The 18,629-nt window shown below is 44.8% G+C and overlaps 1 protein-coding gene across 1 annotated transcript in view; it reads right to left on the reverse strand.

The window, feature by feature from the left end:
* Positions 1-18,629, reverse strand: part of LOC310791615 (asc-type amino acid transporter 1-like) — a gene marked incomplete at both ends in the record, with an annotated part of 101,706 nt that overhangs the window by 13,696 nt on the left and 69,381 nt on the right. The window contains one exon of the mRNA XM_083653279.1: positions 17,143-17,294. Coding sequence (XP_083509405.1) covers positions 17,143-17,294 — 152 coding nt within the window. The remainder of the gene's footprint in view (positions 1-17,142; positions 17,295-18,629) is intronic.

Raw genomic sequence — 18,629 nt, forward strand, 5'->3', positions numbered from 1 at the left:
CTCAGTCTCTGCTGAGTTTGCTGCGCACACACAGTGAATGGTGCGCGATATTCAGCTTTTTGGTTCCGCGTGTGTTTGTCACGGGCTGGCATGCTTCCAGTTCGGAATAATAATGCTGATTATGTGAATGTGCTGTTTGCAGCGTACATGAAGGTGCTCAGTTGTGACAGCGGATGCTGCTGCTCTGGGCACAGCTGGCGTTGTGCTCGTTGTGCTTCTGCACGTCGATGCATACGGACGGATGCGATGCGATTTCCTCCTTTTTCCCAGTGACTATTTCTGTGTGTTTGGCTCCTTTTTCTCTGATCAGGAGAGTGCTGTCGCCACCTAATGGGTTTGTAAAATAGGTTATCGACCTCCAATAGCTACAATATTGTTAGAGGCGACGTAAGAAGCTTAGATCGACACCCCCCCGTCAAAAAAACAATTTGGAGTTATGACGCCATTTGGCGTCGCTGGCACTGTACGGTAAATTTCTAATGACGCCATATGGCGTCGCTGGCACTGAACGTGTTAAAGAGCACAGAGTCATTTTATGCGGAGACTCGAGTGTGAGTTGCTCCTACAGCAGGAAATCAGGTCTGGCATTCCTCTGTGATGACAGGAATGTGCTCGTACATTTTCTCCACAGTGTGTTTGACACAGAGCTGAGAATAGAACACACATGTTTATGATGTGAATTCAGGAGAAGCTGCAGCTTCAAAGCGTGCAGGGCTGTGTGGGATTAAAGACATACGTGCTCTGGTCTGATGATACATTTACACTTCAAACTTCAAAATGCTATCACAGAGCCAATAGGCTGTGGCAATGAGTATATGATTTTGGGACTTGGCGGTGCGAAATAATACAAAAAAATGTACTATGCCAAAAATATTAAAATGTTACTATGCTATTTCCCCACAGTCACCCGTACAAGCCAGTCAGATTTTGCTCCAGTGTCTATGTACTGTAGACACTGGAAATGTGGTCTGAAATTGACCAATCAGCGCTAAGAGTAGGGCGGGCCTTTGCCAGCCAATCAGAGCAGTAGCTGGTCTGGTGACCTACCATGATCCCTCAATCAACCTCTAAATGAGTTCTGTGCAGCATTCAATGAAACAGTCATGTGATTTTCAAGAGCATTTAATATATAGCATGTCCAGTCTGACTGTGGACACTCCTGACAACATTTAATCTTTTAATCACTGTTAATATGAACTACTACAGGAGTACAACAACAACAACAACAACAACAACAACAACAACAACAACAACAACAACAACAACAACAACAACAACAACAACAACCACCACCTTGTTTAATTTTGTCCACAAAAAGACATGCCTAGTGTGACGCTCATTTCAATCATACAGGTATAGTAAGATCAAAACAAAAACTAGAAACTAATTAGTGACATCTATCAAAAGCATGAGGGGAAACAGAACATAAGGTGAGTGTTTATGTTAAGTTATTTATTTGATTTGATTTCTTAATGGTCAAGCCCAGTGGTCCCCAAACTGCACTATGCGTACCCCTATAGGCAGTGGTTCTCAACATTTTTGAGCCGGGACCCCAAAAAAAACTTTAGGCTGGGGTTCGCGACCCCCCTCCCACCACGACCCAACCCAACAACAGCACGCACAAATTCACAGACTGATTTCACTCACTCACTGAAGTCGTTTTTTTTTTTATAGTTTATAGCTTTATATTGATACATTTAATTATCAATGGAGAAAAAATATTTCCTTTTGCTTAGATCATCATGCACAAGCAGAAACCTGAAAGTCCACCTGAAAGCTTAAAACACTTATTTTACCATTCATTCACTATGAATGCTGCCATGTTGATTACAGTCATGTCTACGGACATCACAATAAACGAATCTGCAATAAAGTAAAATTCAGTCTGTCAAACTTCAGATTTACCTATGTTGTTTTTATTGTTTTTATCCTGTTTTACCTGTACTGTATGTGCGCTTCCTTATTTTTTCCTAACAATGGTGTTTTTTGTTGTTGCTGTTATTTTTTATTTTATGTTTCCTGTCTTTTGCTGTTGTTTTTAACTATTGCAAGTTTTTCTTTATAGGATGCCAATCAACACCAGGCAAAGGGACTGCCGACGAAAATTAGCCTTCTGGCTGAATCGGGTATATTTACATGACTATGTATGTATTTGTGTCCCTTCACAAATAAAGTGAATTGAATTGAATTGAATTGAATGTCGGGGATGCAGCTCAGAAAACGCTCTGTTCATGTCATCTTATGGGAAGAATTGGATAACAGACAGAACCATTCATGTTCTTGTTGGAATGCCAACATCGAAACTTCTTCTTCTTCTTCTCCTTCCACCCATCCCACCAAATCCCTGACTGTGCATCCCAATAGGGAAAAAGACAATAAAAAAAGAAAGGCTAATATCTGATATATTCTAGCAAAATAAATGCATACATCCTTTTGGGTTATAAGCACGGGGATTTGAGTTTGCTGAGATACATTACTGAGTTCCAGGTGAAGTAGAACTGCTCTTTGGACCCTCTGGGTGTGTATTTCATTTGGATCAAGTTTGAAGTGGAGCATCAGATCACTCGTCCATAGTGAGGAGTTTGCTGGTTTGGAGGATGTCCAGTGCAACAAGATCCTACAGCCAAGCAGAGTCATGAAGGTCATCATGTGCTCATGCTTATTAATAATCTGTTGGTCAGTTGGTCACTTGATGCAATGCCAAAGATTGCTGAAGAGACATTAGGTTGTAAATGTAGGCCTCTGAGGAGGTCTTAAGCAGTAGGATTTTGCTGGTTGTGGCTTATAGAGCTCAACAGTCACATGACTTTCCATGACGTGTCTTGCCCCGGAAGAGAGTTCCCCATTCATTTTCTCCATGGACATTTCGGAAAATGCTTATGAGTTTTAAGGCTGGAACCAACAAATTGACCTTGAACTTTGACATTTGACCACCAAAATCCTTGCGTCCAATTTGACGTTTGAGCCAAATTGGAAGAAATTCCGTCAAGCCATTCCTGAGATATCATGTTAACACATTAAGTGCCATAGACGACCTAACTCGTCTTACATAATCCAGCGCTTGAGTGCCAAGGACGAGCTAACTCGTCTTACATAAACATTTTTTTTTTTTGACGGTGGGACATCAATCAACCCCTTTTACATCTTCGAGATAACTATTGGAGCAAGAGAATGTGTGTAATCTATTTTACCGACCACTAAGTGGCGACAGAGACAGAGAGAAGCCACAGCCACGGGACCCGTGGACCAAAAGCAGCCGCCTCCCGCGGAAATGGCTTGGCGATTTTACAGTCAGAAAAGAAGGAGCCTCATTCTCATACTGTAGGCGGGGACGCTTCGCGCTGCTGCGGTGGGGGTTTCCAGAAATGGACTGTGTGTCAGCATAAAGCCTAGAGTCGCACGGGGCTTCATCGGGGCTATCAAACCCAAGAGACAGTGAGACCTATCCACACTCGCTGCCAGGGAGAGAGGCTGCTCTAACTCGCTGCTCAAACTCCCAGCAGCACAGACGGAGGGAGGAGCCCGGAGACACACACACAGAACGGACAGAGATCCCCTCCCCCCAGAGCCGCGGAGCAACGCGCGAACACACACACACACACACACACACACACACACACACACACACACACACACACACACACACACACACACAATACAGACTCGCCCAAAGGCAGCCACAATCACAGGCAGGTGACTGTTCTGCTGAGTTTCACAAAACTGCGATTATCTCAGCTTGCTGTCTCATACGCTAAAACCATGCTGTACTCAACGGCTAATATCTACATAACTACTAACTCTGCAAACTAACTCTTTTAGACAGAGAAAGCACACATTCTATTAGTTATTTTTAGATGATTGGTGTTCACGAAGTCTTAACAGAAAACAGATCCTCGGCTGTTGTAAAATGAGCCAGAATCCTCAAAAAAAAACCTGGCACAACTTACCCACAGGATTGAAAAAATGGCTGGCACTCAATGTGTTAACAAACTTGGAAATGGCATTCGTGAGGTCACAGTGACCATGAACTTTGACCTTTGACCACCAAAATCGAATCGGTTCATTCTTGAGTCCAAGTCGACGTTTGAGGCAAATTTGATGAAATTCCATCAAGGGGTTCCTCAGATATCGTGTTAACGAACATCAGATGGACGGACGGACGGACGGACGGACAGGCAAATCCATAATGCGTCAATCCTGGCTATCGCCGGCGGAGGCATAAGAAAGGCTCCATCCTGCTCGTCTGGCATAATCCAAGTCTCCAGAAGCCCTGAGATGCCAAGTTGTCATGTGTTTAGCTGAAAACGGAGAATTTAGTACTGTTGACTCACAGCAAGAAGGTCCGGGTTCGAACCCCGGTCCGTCCCAGGACCTTTCTGTGTGGAGTTTGCATGTTCTACCCATGTTTGTGTGGGTTTTCTCCGGGTGCTCCGGTTTCCTCCCACCATCAAAGACATGTATGTTAGGGTTAATATTCCTGTCATTCTTTTAAAAGCTTTCAGGTTCTGAAGGATAAGCATGGTCTAGGAAATCAAGATCTATTCAGATTTTTGCAGCTGAGAAGCCATACAGATAAAGACTATTAGTAAAGAAGAGCTGAAGAGGTCGGGGATTGGGGAGGGGGTGCTGAAGGTCTTTCTCTCAGCGTATAACGCTGACCAGGGTTCTAAAAACATATCAAAACTATATAGGGGTATTCAAGTGCTGAGGGGGGGAAATACTTTGTATCTAAAAGAAAAATGGGAAGGGGAGGGGAAACTCAATCTGGAAAGGGAGGAATGAGAGATGATAACTGAAAGACAGTGGAAGACCACAAACTCTCTGTCATGGAGGGAGTTCCAATGGAAAAACCTAGTTAGGTACTTTTAACACCAATTCAAACAAGGGGAGGTCAAACAGGTTGTTGGAGGGGGTGTGGAGAAGAAAGAGCGGACCATTATCATATATTTTGGAGTTGCCCTGTGATATGTATGTTTTGGGGGGAAATAAGAAAGAGTATGGAAAAGGTGTTAAAGATTGAGATTGAACACTGCTTTCAGGTTCTGTATTTGGGAAGGGTGCCCGAAATGATCAATGGTATTGAAGATATGTACATGTTTAAACTGATGCTGGTCGCCAGCAAAAAGGCTATAACGAAGAGATGGTTGAACAAAAGCCCACCGACTCTGGAAGATTGGCTGAATGTAACGCATACCATCTATGTAATGGAAAAGCTAACTTTTGCTCTGAGACTCAAGACAGACTTCTTTGAAATGTATTGGGAGGGATGGGGTGATTTTGTCAAACCGTTTAGAACAGATTTCTGTTGAAATAGGAGACTGAAGGGTTAATGATCCACTGAATCAATGCTGCACATGACCATTTTTCTTTTCTTTTTTTTTAATTTTGTGTGTGTATCTTATGTGTGTTGTCCTTTGGGTTCATTCTTGCTTTGTCGTGACTGTGTTTATTTTATTTTTATACTTTTGTTGTATAAAAAAAAATAAGGAAAAGAAAGGAATGTAAAAATGTGATTTATAGTGGATGTATGTCTGAAAACTGAAATAAAAAAGAGAATTAAAAAATATATATATATTCCTGTCAAAGACATGTATGTTAGGGTTAAGACTCCTGTCAGTGCTCCTGACCAAGACACTTGCAAAAGAACTGGAGTTGGTCCCCGGGCGCTGCACTGCGGCTGCCCACTGCTCCTAGTTCTAGGAAGTTTAGAGGATGGGTCAAATGCGGAGGATGAATTTCCCCATGGGGATAAATAAAGGATAACTTAACTTAACTTAACTTCTGCATGCTTACAGTAGCTTGACGTCTCACACCATCCTGCCATCTCTCACAGATGCCCTCTCATAACTCTTGCTGTCATTTCCCGGCTCGTCGATCGAGATATCAGCTGCTCACATCAGCTGGTCGCATAGCACAGGGACACACCTCCATTGTTAGCCAATCATCTTGCTGCTTCTTAATATGTTTCTCACTCCACTTTAGTCCATTCATGCTGCTGTTATCACCCCCCCCCCCACACACACACACACACGCACGCACGCACACACACACACACACACACACACACACACACACACACACACACACACACACACACACACACACACACACACACACACACACACACACACACACACACACACACACACACACACACACACACACACACACCATTAACTGCCCCACTACTGTACTTAATACTTTGCTTGTCTCTCATGATTGAAATGATGATTGTCCATCATTCCTGGGAAAACATACATGTACTTTTTGCAGATTGGCATTTGGGTCTTTTGGCAGTTATTAATATGAATATATGAATTCATATATTCATATGAATATGTTAATGTGTGGTGATGTGATGAGAGCAGTGCTACTGAAATGTCCTGACACGGACACATGACTGACCAGGCTCCTATTCTTAGAAGTTCTTAGAACAGCCAGGCGTTAACTGGTCCCGACCGGCTCACACACACACACACACACACACACACACACACACACACACACACACACACACACACACACACACACACACACACACACACACACACACACACACACACACACACACACACACACACACACACACACACACACACACACACACACACACACACACACACACACACACACTGTTGGTAATGTAACTGGATGTGTTCTGGACTCTCATTGAGTACATTCATAGGGGAGGGAGATAGCGTGTGTGTTTGTGTGTGTGAGCTGAGCACATATCTAGACTGACTTACATTCAGAGCGCTAAATTAAAACAGTTTAGTCGGCCTGGCAGGGGTCCACAACAACCAGTTAATCTGTCACCTGACTGGCTGTTCCAGCAGCCAAACACTCCCACCAGGAACATGTCTGTTTTTTGTTTTTGTTTTTTTACAAAAATCACTTTATAGTAAATCGACTTCCAATGCTAATTCCCTTTGCTTAGGCCAGGGGTTCTTAAAGTGGGGTCCGCGGAACCCCGTCAAAGAGATTATTTGTATTTTTGATTTATTAATATTTTTTGGGGTGCTGTATCCACTAGCGATTTGACCGGTGCTAGTGAAGATGTGTATCATATGAGACTAGAAGACCTAAGGCATCCATTGTAGCAACTATATCATGCTAGCAGCTAGCTTGTCGGGAAGGGGGCTACAGTAAATAACGCTCCATATAGTGGGGCTCAAAACAGCACCTATAGGTCGCTTCCGGGAAGAAGCGCCAAAATTGGCACAAATACTCCTTGTGGACTGTTATTTTGATAAAAGTAACTGGCCACGCAGAAATTTTATTTTTTTCCAAGATGGCCGCCATTTCCAGCCTGAAAACACTATTTTGGGGGCAACTTTGGGTAGAATTTTCCAATATGAATGATCTTGTTATCAAACCATACATTTATGACCACAGAGAAGCCAGATTTATTCCATGAAAATTTCAAAATGGCTGCCATTTTAAAGATGGCTGCCATTTCAGCAATTTTTACCATAGGATTTCACTGTGCAGGGCGATTTTGATGATTCTGGTGTCAAATGACAAGTTTTTAACTATGGAAATTTAAAAATTATACATCAGAAATCATTTGTATATCTCCTTTTACCATTTACTCTGCATATCTTTTCAAAGTAATGTGAAAATATGCATAAACAACAGTATTTTAGCAGAACTTTTATTAGAAATGTATAGGAAATTGACATTTTATTTTCACAGGGAGCGATTATTTGGTTACAATTGAATATGCATAAGCTATAAATAAATAAATAAATAAATAAATACATACATTAATCTATTAACTCATTGAGTGCCAATGACGACTATAGTCGTCAATTCAAATAGTAACGTTCAGTGCCAATGACGACTAATGACGACTTTTTGACGGTGGGACGTGGATTAAAGCCTGATCCATCTCCTGTGAAAGTATGGTGGATGTTGAATGTGTAAAAGCTATTTTACAGACCCATTAGGTGGCGACAGTGCTCTCCAGATTACAGAAAGGCGAGGAAAAAACAGAGAAGAAGTCATGGGGAAACGGAAATCGCATCCGTATGCATCGATATGCATGAAGCATAACGTTAGCTGTGCCTGCATCAGCCAATCTGCTGCCACAATTGAGCCCCTCCGTGTCCGCTGCGATAGCCCATCCGCATGATTAGTTGTGGAGTTGTTATTATTCTCAACTGGAAGCATGGGAGCCGGTGACAAATACACGCGGAACGCTGTAAAAAAGCTGGATGTAGCGCACTTTTCAGTACAGAGCAAACGCAGCAGAGAGCCACCAGAGACACTCCCACGGAGGTGGGGTTTGCAGTTGAGCGGGGTGGGGCATGCAGGGCAGCATACAACACTGACCCAGACAGACCCAGACAGCAGGACAGGATTGGCAAACGCAAGCTAGAATATCTGATGCCCACCAGCAGTAAATCAAGACCAGCAAGAAGCTGCAACCAGCAGCGCACGCAGGGGCCAGCGCTGCTGGTTGCAGCTAAAAAATATTATTTTGCCAAACAAAATTCCTTTGTTTTCACTGTTTTATTGAGGGAAATTATTTTTGAGGTGTGACTACATCAGAAAATATTAGCTTCAGAGTCAGGTATGTGCTTGAAATGCTTCATTTCACAAAAGGCTAATTATCTCAGCTTCTAATTTGAAACGTCTCTTTTTGCTGAAATCAACCTATCTTCTCCGGCTCATAACTAAAGAACGGAAAATGATATCAATAAACTTTTTTTTGCTGATGATAGAAGAGAGACTCATCGTTCTTTGGGCGTGTTCGGTGTTTACATAGTAATATCACACAATATTCTGTGGGCCTCGAGAAATCACTGAAAACGCTCTGAAACTCTGGCACTGGGAGCATCCGTTTTCCAAAAGTGGCTGGCACTCAATGAGTTAATTAATAAAGTACATTTGATCTAATAATTACCACTTTTATAAATGGACACCTTGCTGTAAAGTAATTACATACATTTTTGCTAAAACAATAAATAGCTTTGAAAGAATGAGAGTCAAGGTGGGGACAGGAAATCAATGAGGGGGGGGGGTCATCTCCTGAGTGTCCTGCAGGTGGTGCAGGCTGGCGCTGGAGTAGTCCTTGACACTACAGCTGCTAGGCAGGCTGACCCCTGAGTTGCTCATGTTGCTGGTGCTCCGCTCCAAGTAGCCCAGCTAAAATACTGTTGTTTATGCATATTTTCACATTACTTTGAAAATATATGCAGAGTAAATGGCAAAAGGAGATATACAAATGATTTCTGATGTATAATTTAATTATTAAATAAATTTCCATAGTTAAAAACCTGTCATTTGACACCAGAATCATCAAAATCGCCCTGGACAGTGAAATCCTATGGTAAAAATAGCTGAAATGGCAGCCATCTTTGAAATGGCAGCCATTTTGAAATTGAACAAATCTGGCTTCTCTGTGGTCATAAATGTATGGTTTGATAACAAGATAATTCGTATTGGACAATTCTACCCAAAGTTGCCCCCAAAATAGTGTTTTGGGGGCGGGAAATGGCGGCCATCTTGGAAAGATCGAGATTTCTGCGTGGCCAGTTACTTTTATCAAAATAACAATCCACAAGGAGTATTTGTGCAAATTTTGGCGCTTCTTTCCGGAAGCGACCTATTTTACATTGAAAGTGCATTTCTTGAGCCCCACTAATATTCAGGCTAAAATCTCGAGGGGGAAAAACCGGCATGGCCATTTTCAAAGGGGTGACTTGACCTCTGACCTCAATATATCTGAATGAGAATGGCTTCTATGGGGACCCACGCGTCTCCCCTTCACAGACATGCCCACTTCATGCTAATCCCATGCAGTCATTTTAAATGTCAGGCCTAATTACTATCAGATTGTGAGACTTGTTATGGTTTGTTGAAAGCTACAGCAGCAGAATCTGACTGTGTGGTTCAGTTCCTCCATATTGACCGTGCAGCAACTGATCACTGTTGTCTCAGGGTCCAAACACCAAACACTTGTTTTTCTGCTGGCTTATTATTCACTTTTCTGCCATGTTGGCACAAACTCCTGAGTTGGTTCATCACAGAGACGTTTGGCACAATGACAGATATTACGAGCTCCAGAAGTCTGACCTCAATCGGCCTGAACTAGAGCTGGGCAATAATATTATGTCAATAAAAAACAAAAAAAATCTAAAATCTAAAAAAAAACATTTAAAAACAGTCAATGAAGATGCCAAATTGCCAATGGGTTCCTCCCTCACTGATTTGCAAGGTGTCCTGCCCACTTCCTGTTTCCATGGTGTTCAGTGACGGGGTGTTGTCATGGTAACCGCTGTCAAAACAATGCACAATGGCCAGGACACGCCCACTCATTAGCGGTGGCTACAAAGGCTGGCACCATTATGTAGGCTGACACTGACAACTACACACAGACACGCGCGCACGCACGCACACACACGCACACACACACACACACACACACACACACACACACACACACACGCACGCACGCACGCACGCACACACACACGTAACATTATGCCTCTCTTGCATGTTACATTAATCATTTGAGCTTTAAATGGTTACTGTGTCCAATAGAAAAATATTGTCACGCATTTTATCAAGGTATTTGTGTTATTTGCATATTCATATGCTGTTATTTTATATTTCCTGGCTACACAGTATCCATGGTAATGAGGCAGCTATAAAGCCTCATCACAGGGGGAAGTTCCCCAGGTGTTTGACTGTTTCATGAAAAGCTGTAAATAGTGACGTAGCCTATCTGAGAGAGACACTAACTATTGTCTATTGACATCCAGACTGATTATCTACTGATCCATCTGTATCAGTAGTGTCTTTGTGTCATTTAGATTAGAAGTCTTTGATCCTGGTCAAGGTTAGACCGTTGGCCCTATAACTGATCAGTTAATGGTTACTGGGCTTGTTTACAGAAATCATCCATTAGTGTTGTAACTTTCCTTGAATTATTATCATCTTCTTTTATACCGAAGAGTTCAACTGAGACCAGGCTTCCTAAGTTCTCTCATCGTAAACACATGTCTCCTCGTTGGAGTCAACTGTCAGCTGTTAGTCCGACACATCATCAAAACACAACTCATCTCATACAGGTCTGTACGGTCACACCATATCACCTGCAGCAGGGATGTACCACGATGTCACCTGCAGCAGGGATGCACCCTGATATCACCTGCAGCAGGGACGTACCATGATGTCACCTGCAGTAGGGATGCACCCTGATATCACCTGCAGCAGGGATGCACCATGATGTCACCTGCAGCAGGGATGCACCATGATGTCACCTGCAGCAGGGATGCACCATGATGTCACCTGCAGCAGGGATGCACCATGATGTCACCTGCAGCAGGGATGCACCATGATGTCACCTACAGCAGGGATGTACCATGATGTCACCTGCAGCAGGGACGCACCATGATATCACCTGCAGCAGGGATGAACCATGATATCACCTGCAGCAGGGATGTACCATGATATCACCTGCAGCAGGGATGCACCATGATATCACCTGCAGCAGGGACGTACCATGATGTCACCTGCAGCAGGGATGCACCCTGATGTCACCTGCAGCAGGGATGCACCATGATGTCACCTGCAGCAGGGATGCACCATGATGTCACCTGCAGCAGGGATGTACCATGATGTCACCTGCAGCAGGGATGCACCATGATATCACCTGCAGCAGGGACGCACCATGATATCACCTGCAGCAGGGATGTACCATGATATCACCTGCAGCAGGGATGCACCATGATATCACCTGCAGCAGGGACGTACCATGATGTCACCTGCAGCAGGGATGCACCCTGATATCACCTGCAGCAGGGATGCACCATGATGTCACCTGCAGCAGGGATGCACCATGATGTCACCTGCAGCAGGGATGCACCATGATGTCACCTGCAGCAGGGATGCACCATGATGTCACCTGCAGCAGGGACGCACCATGATATCACCTGCAGCAGGGATGCACCATGATGTCACCTGCAGCAGGGATGCACCATGATGTCACCTGCAGCAGGGACGCACCATGATGTCACCTGCAGCAGGGATGTACCATGATATCACCTGCAGAAGGGATGTACCATGATATCACCTGCAGCAGGGAATGCACCATGATATCACCTGCAGCAGGGATGAACCATGATGTCACCTGCAGCAGGGATGCACCATGATGTCACCTGCAGCAGGGATGAACCATGATATCACCTGCAGCAGGGATGCATCATGATATCACCTGCAGCAGGGATGCACCATGATATCACCTGCAGCAGGGATGAACCATGATGTCACCTGCAGCAGGGATGCACCATGATGTCACCTGCAGCAGGGATGAACCATGATATCACCTGCAGCAGGGATGAACCATGATATCACCTGCAGCAGGGATGAACCATGATGTCACCTGCAGCAGGGATGCATCATGATATCACCTGCAGCAGGGATGAACCATGATGTCACCTGCAGCAGGGATGCATCATGATATCACCTGCAGCAGGGATGAACCATGATGTCACCTGCAGCAGGGATGCATCATGATATCACCTGCAGCAGGGATGAACCATGATGTCACCTGCAGCAGGGATGAACCATGATGTCACCTGCAGCAGGGATGCACCATGATGTCACCTGCAGCAGGGATGCATCATGATATCACCTGCAGCAGGGATGAACCATGATGTCACCTGCAGCAGGGATGTACCATGATGTCACCTGCAGCAGGGATGCATCATGATATCACCTGCAGCAGGGATGAACCATGATGTCACCTGCAGCAGGGATGCACCATGATATCACCTGCAGCAGGGATGTACCATGATATCACCTGCAGCAGGGATGAACCATGATGTCACCTGCAGCAGGGATGCATCATGATATCACCTGCAGCAGGGATGAACCATGATGTCACCTGCAGCAGGGATGTACGATGTCACCTGCAGAAGGGATGTACCATGATATCACCTGGTGATGTTAAAGACAGGGCAGTGCTGTAATATGTCTCCTCCAACAGTCTACTTATCAGAAAGAGACAGTGACACAGCCGCTCAGACGACTGAGCTATGAGCTGTTGGGAGTTAAGCTTCTGATTTCTACACACTGTATTCACACTGACAATAACACAGAGCATTAAGAGTGAGACAGGTGAGATTTGTACCAGTGAGTTTAGCTAGACTGACTAGTCTCCTTCATCCGCTTATTTCTATCAGTGTTCAAACTACTGGTGATGATAAAGAAGGATCACTGCTGCAGCTTATAATGAGAGTACTTTTTAAGAAATTGCCTTAGGCTGGGATTGAACCAACAAACTTTACATATCACACAACATTCACATGTTTATCTGAGTGAGCTATAATCCACTTTCTCTTAAGCTCTTATCAAATTTAGTCAACCTCATCCTGATTTTATTTACCGGTAGTCAAGTTTTCGTCGATTAAGTGTCTAAGTATTTTCATCTAATCTTAGTCAAAGAAAACCGTAACTATTCATTAGAATTTCCAAACTTATTGTAAAGATATATTAATCTGTTATTCTGGAATTGTTTTAAGGTTTGAATGTGCAATACAGACACAGATGTTTAACTTCTTCTTCTCTTCTGATTGGATCTCTTCCCAATTCGTCCCTCCCTAACATTTAGTCTAGTTTTCACCAGTGAAAATAGGTAGTCGTCTAGTCGACTAACATTTTTCCTCATACGGTAGTTTTCGTCGACGAAATCAACACTGCTATGGATGCATGTCTCCACCTAGTGGTGCACTCCTCTTCCAAACTCACACACACTTTTCCACAACTACACCCATTGGGGCCCTATTCTCCCATAGGCCTTCGGCGCTAAAACGGGCCTTAACCGCAAAAAAACGTGCCTTGCGCCTGTTTTGGGACGATATCAACATGGCTTTACGCTGCCAAATGCGCTTTAGGCCGAATGGGCGTGGCGCAGTCCCAGAATGAGCGAGACTAGGCGTGTCGGCGATAAATACCGGCCTACTGATATCTTCCGACCTGGCGTAAATTTAGCGCTTTGCGCTTTTGAAAAGCAGGCCTATTCAGTGCCGGGGACAGGATAGTGAATGGAGAATAGAATATATAGAAAAAAATAGTTTAGAACACAATAGAATATAAGATTGGAAGATTACAGCATGCAGTGGCAACCCTTCTCAGGCTTTGGGTGAAGCTGCAATGCACAGTTTCATTTATTTAGTTTAGGCTATCATAATAATCCCCATTTATGTGCAGCATCCAGACAGCAGCAGAGTTATATCTGTCAGATCTTTTTCAAATGGGATAGCTGTCTAACTACACATATTTGATGTATATATATTTTTTGTTTTGGAACATTTTGATTAGCAATATTAACTTTGTATTAATGTAGCTCAACGTTTTATTATATTATTATTACCCCCCCCCCCCCCCCCGAAATTAGCTAGGCTTCTAATATTACTAATATTCCTAATTAATATGTATTATTATTTCATTCAGATAATTGACATTATAGGCATGTATATCGTTTAATGTGAGAGAAAGGGAGAGAGAAAAAAAGAGAGAAAGAAACTGGAGAAACTTTTGTGTAGCGCTTCTTCAAACCCCACTCTCATTACAGCTGTTCATTACAGAATTGTCTGTTGTATTTATATTTTCTGTTTGCAAAGCAGAGTAGTTAGAATTATTTCCAAATGTTTCCCCCGTCTGTGGCAGCGGAGCTGTCCGAGGTGCCGTGTAGCCTACATTAAGTGCAAGAAAGAATGAGAAAGAGAGAGGGGGATATTTAATTAGGCTACAATTCTAAATAAAATATGAAAAACAATGACAAAGCAAAAGATTAATTTAATAGGGGCGTCCTCTACGTTCTCCTCTCCCTGCACGGGGCCGTCCTCTCCTCCTCACAGGACGCCAGGCATCACGCAGGAGATGCGGGGAGCGGAGCCGCACTGGTGCGCTATGAGGCGCTGGTGGTCGTGCAGGCGGGTCGTGCAGCAGTGGAGCTGACTGACAAACAGATTGAGTGCTCATACAATTATTTTATTTACAGCAGTGGAAACCACTGAGTCGGAGGGCGAGGGCTCTCCTCCCATCCACTCCCCCTCCCCTCCACCGGGACCTGGGGTGTGCGGCGCCCACTCCCGCAACCGGCCTGGATCGCCGACAGGCCGCTCGAGGCCCGGCCGCTCCCCTCCCAGGCACCCCCTGGCTTTTAAAGCCAGTCTGATTGATTACTGAAGATTTTATTGAGAATGAACATATTTGTCAGAGCCTGTGGGCAGGGGGTGGGGGGGGGGAAGCATAGGCCAAATAAAATACAAATACTCAATAATAAAATCCAGTAGGCTAAATAAAATAGAATAAAGTAATCAGATCCAGTAAAAGTGATAGGTGTCATTCAGAGGATGTTGCATCGTGCAGTGGGGGAGAAGAGAGAAAACGATATCATTCTGGCCAAACTTTCATCTAATCTCATGACATCCAGCCGGCTATATTTTTTTCTATCCGATGCGTTTAGAACATTATTTTCACTTTGATCTTGCTATAGTGTAGCGTATTTACATGCTTGCAGTATTTAAACTGCAGTTAGATTGGTTTGAGAAGCATCATAATATGGAATAATAGCCGATATATGGAGACAGACGGGATGAAGGGAGGTGGGGGGGGGGGGGATCAGAGGCTTGGGTTTCGTCTGGTTTTGCTGGACCACTGGAATGGAGCTTAAAAGGCAAGCATGCGATTTGTTTATTGCACTTATCCAATGAACTGACGGTGCATAATTTTACGCTTAAAAGGCGTGGTTGTAATGGTTGAGGCTGCGTCTGGCGCCAAGACCAAGATATCAAGTGCGCTGGTCCACGCCCACTGATTTGCGCTGCGCCAGGCGCTCGGCCTAGAAACAGCGCCGATGCAACGATAGGGGCCCATGTATCTGAAACAATGTTTACTTACTGTCAATCTCATCAAAGTTTCTGAAGACCATCTCCACCTGATCCCACTCCATAAAGCTGCATTTCCCAATGAAGGGCTGGGCAAACACCACATACTGATATATATTTCAATTAAAATACATGTCACTCTTGTGTTAGAATGAGTAAATGGGCATTGACACTGTTTTTATATAACCCTTGATCAATTCTCATTCATCTTTTACCTTTTCTTTTTTATTTGTCTGTAGGCTACATACGTGCACTGCCAAGAGTAGCGGCAGCATTATAAATCAGAGACCAGACTATATCAAAAACATAAACACACACAGTCTTTCATGCATGCTAGCAAGCGAAACTGCTGTCTGTCTGACCACAGACTGTAGAAATAGACGCAGGATAGCCAAGCGAATGTGATTGGATGAACGTTTGACGCTAGGCCAATCACAGGCAGAGAGGGTGCCTCCAGCCTTCGCCATCATCCGAAAAACAATATGGCCTACAGTATGGGGAGCAGCTACAGTGCAGTCGTTCCAGTGGACTCAGTCCTGACTCAGCCATTTCTTTGTCCATAATGTGAACGTGCCAAATGAACTCTGACCCCTCTAAAACAAAGCACCACCCCAGGAGATGGTTAGTGGTTTGTTTGTGCTGGCTTGACTTGACTTCATTAATTCATGCTTGCAGTAAAGTGTCCTGAAAACGACGCAGAATACAAAACCACTAAAATCATCATATTCATAAACATAAAGAGAGCACATTTGTACACATGAAACAAGACAAAGTACAAAAATAAAGCGCGTAGCGTGGAGACTCTGGAGATGATGCGCCATGGCTGCAGTTATGGAAATCGCCCGCTCCGCAGCCTCCCAAAATTGTGACTGACAGACAGACAGAGAGACAGACACCGCCCACCCACTTAGGCGCCATCATGCAACTGTGCGCCATCGGCTTATACTACATCACAGTTGCTCGAGTGACATCACTGATGACATCACAACTGCCTAAGTGACATCAAAGTTGCGCAATCACAGTTGCTCGAGTGACGTCACTGATGACATCACTGATGAGATCATAATCGGGACTGACACCGCCACAGACACCGCCACCGTGACCACACCACTTAACCAATTTTAACGAAGATGTTCTCAACCTAAGTGACAAATTGGAGACAAAATGAGAGAAGACTACCAGACTACCAGTGAAAGGTGTTAAAAGTGGGTTAAAATGAGTGAGACTGTGTGGGACTCACAGATACAGACGGTGGAGAGCAGTCTGGTGGCCATGTATGGAGGCACGCAGTTCTGGAAGGCCGGCTGCAGGACATAGTTGGAGAAGGTGAGGGCGATGACGGCCAGCGTGGTGGGATACATGATGAGGACAGCACTCCATAGCAGCAGGAAGCTACAGGGACAAGACGCCAAGGGTTAATATGTGTATATGTATGTATTTATAATATGTATATAAATTATTAGCCCTTTAATGACACATCCACATGAAGCTGACAATTCAAACACATTAAAGGGCCACTCCACCGAAAAACTATACTGATTTATTTGCACATGATCTCTCACACATCTCTCTGACACTGTGGGCGTGGACCCTGAGAGAGCCTGGCACTGTGGGCGTGGCCCCTGAGAGAGCCTGTCACTGTGGTCGTGGCCCCTGAGAGAGCTTGTCACTGTGGGCGTGGCCCCTGAGAGAGCCTGTCACTGTGGGCGTGGCCCCGGAGAGAGCCTGGCACTGTGGGGGCGTGGCCCCTGAGAGAGCCTAGCACTGTGGGCGTGGCCCCTGAGAGAGCCTGTCACTGTGGGTGTGGCCCCTGAGAGAGCTTGTCACTGTGGGTGTGGCCCCTGAGAGAGCCTGTCACTGTGGGTGTGGCCCCTGAGAGAGCTTGTCACTGTGGGTGTGGCCCCTGAGAGAGCCTAGCACTGTGGGCGTGGCCCCTGAGAGAGCCTGGCACTGTGGGCGTGGCCCCTGAGAGAGCCTGGCACTGTGGGCGTGGCCCCTGAGTGGCTGAATCTGTCCGCGGTCGGTCTCCTACTATTCAGAACAAGTGGAAGCTGTTCGAAAAATGGTGCCTGAAAGAGGACCACATTCCTTATCTGTGTCAACATGAAGCCATTGTGGTCGTTTTACAGGACTTAATTTAGAAGAACCGGACGAACAAACCACTCTCACATGACACCCATTGTACAACACGTGCCAGCCACACATACACACTCATGCTGACGGTGGCCGGTGAAATAGTCTCTGCATTTATCCCATCCAGGTTTGTCTTTCCTCTTGGGGGCAGCGATGAGCAGTGTCCAGCTTTCTAGTGTACAGAAAGGCCCTTTTCACAAGATACCTCACCTGGGCACTATAGGCACTGAGGGCATGCGGTAAGGGGGCATGCCCTGGAGGCCACAGCATCCTAGGTGGGAATCGAACCCAGGTTCCTTCTTGCTGTGAGGCGACAGCGCCACCGTGCCCCTAGCGATATTACCGTATTGTGTAATTTCATGTTACAATGATTGAAATGACCTAGTCCTGGATGCCATTTTTGCTGTTTTGCTGTTTGCTGTTGGCTGACTGGCTGCTACAACTTCATTGATGATCTAAGACTTCCGTGCTTGTTTGATTGTGGTCCGAACATCATTTCAGACAAACCCTTTTCACCACCAGAAGAGGAGAGGAGACATGAGAAGACAAGAACATCCTGGATCTCGGCGTGTCTCACCGCAAAACATTTACAAT

This window comes from Poromitra crassiceps, assembly GCF_964638095.1.
Source record: "Poromitra crassiceps genome assembly, chromosome: 16".
NCBI lineage: Eukaryota > Metazoa > Chordata > Actinopteri > Beryciformes > Melamphaidae > Poromitra > Poromitra crassiceps.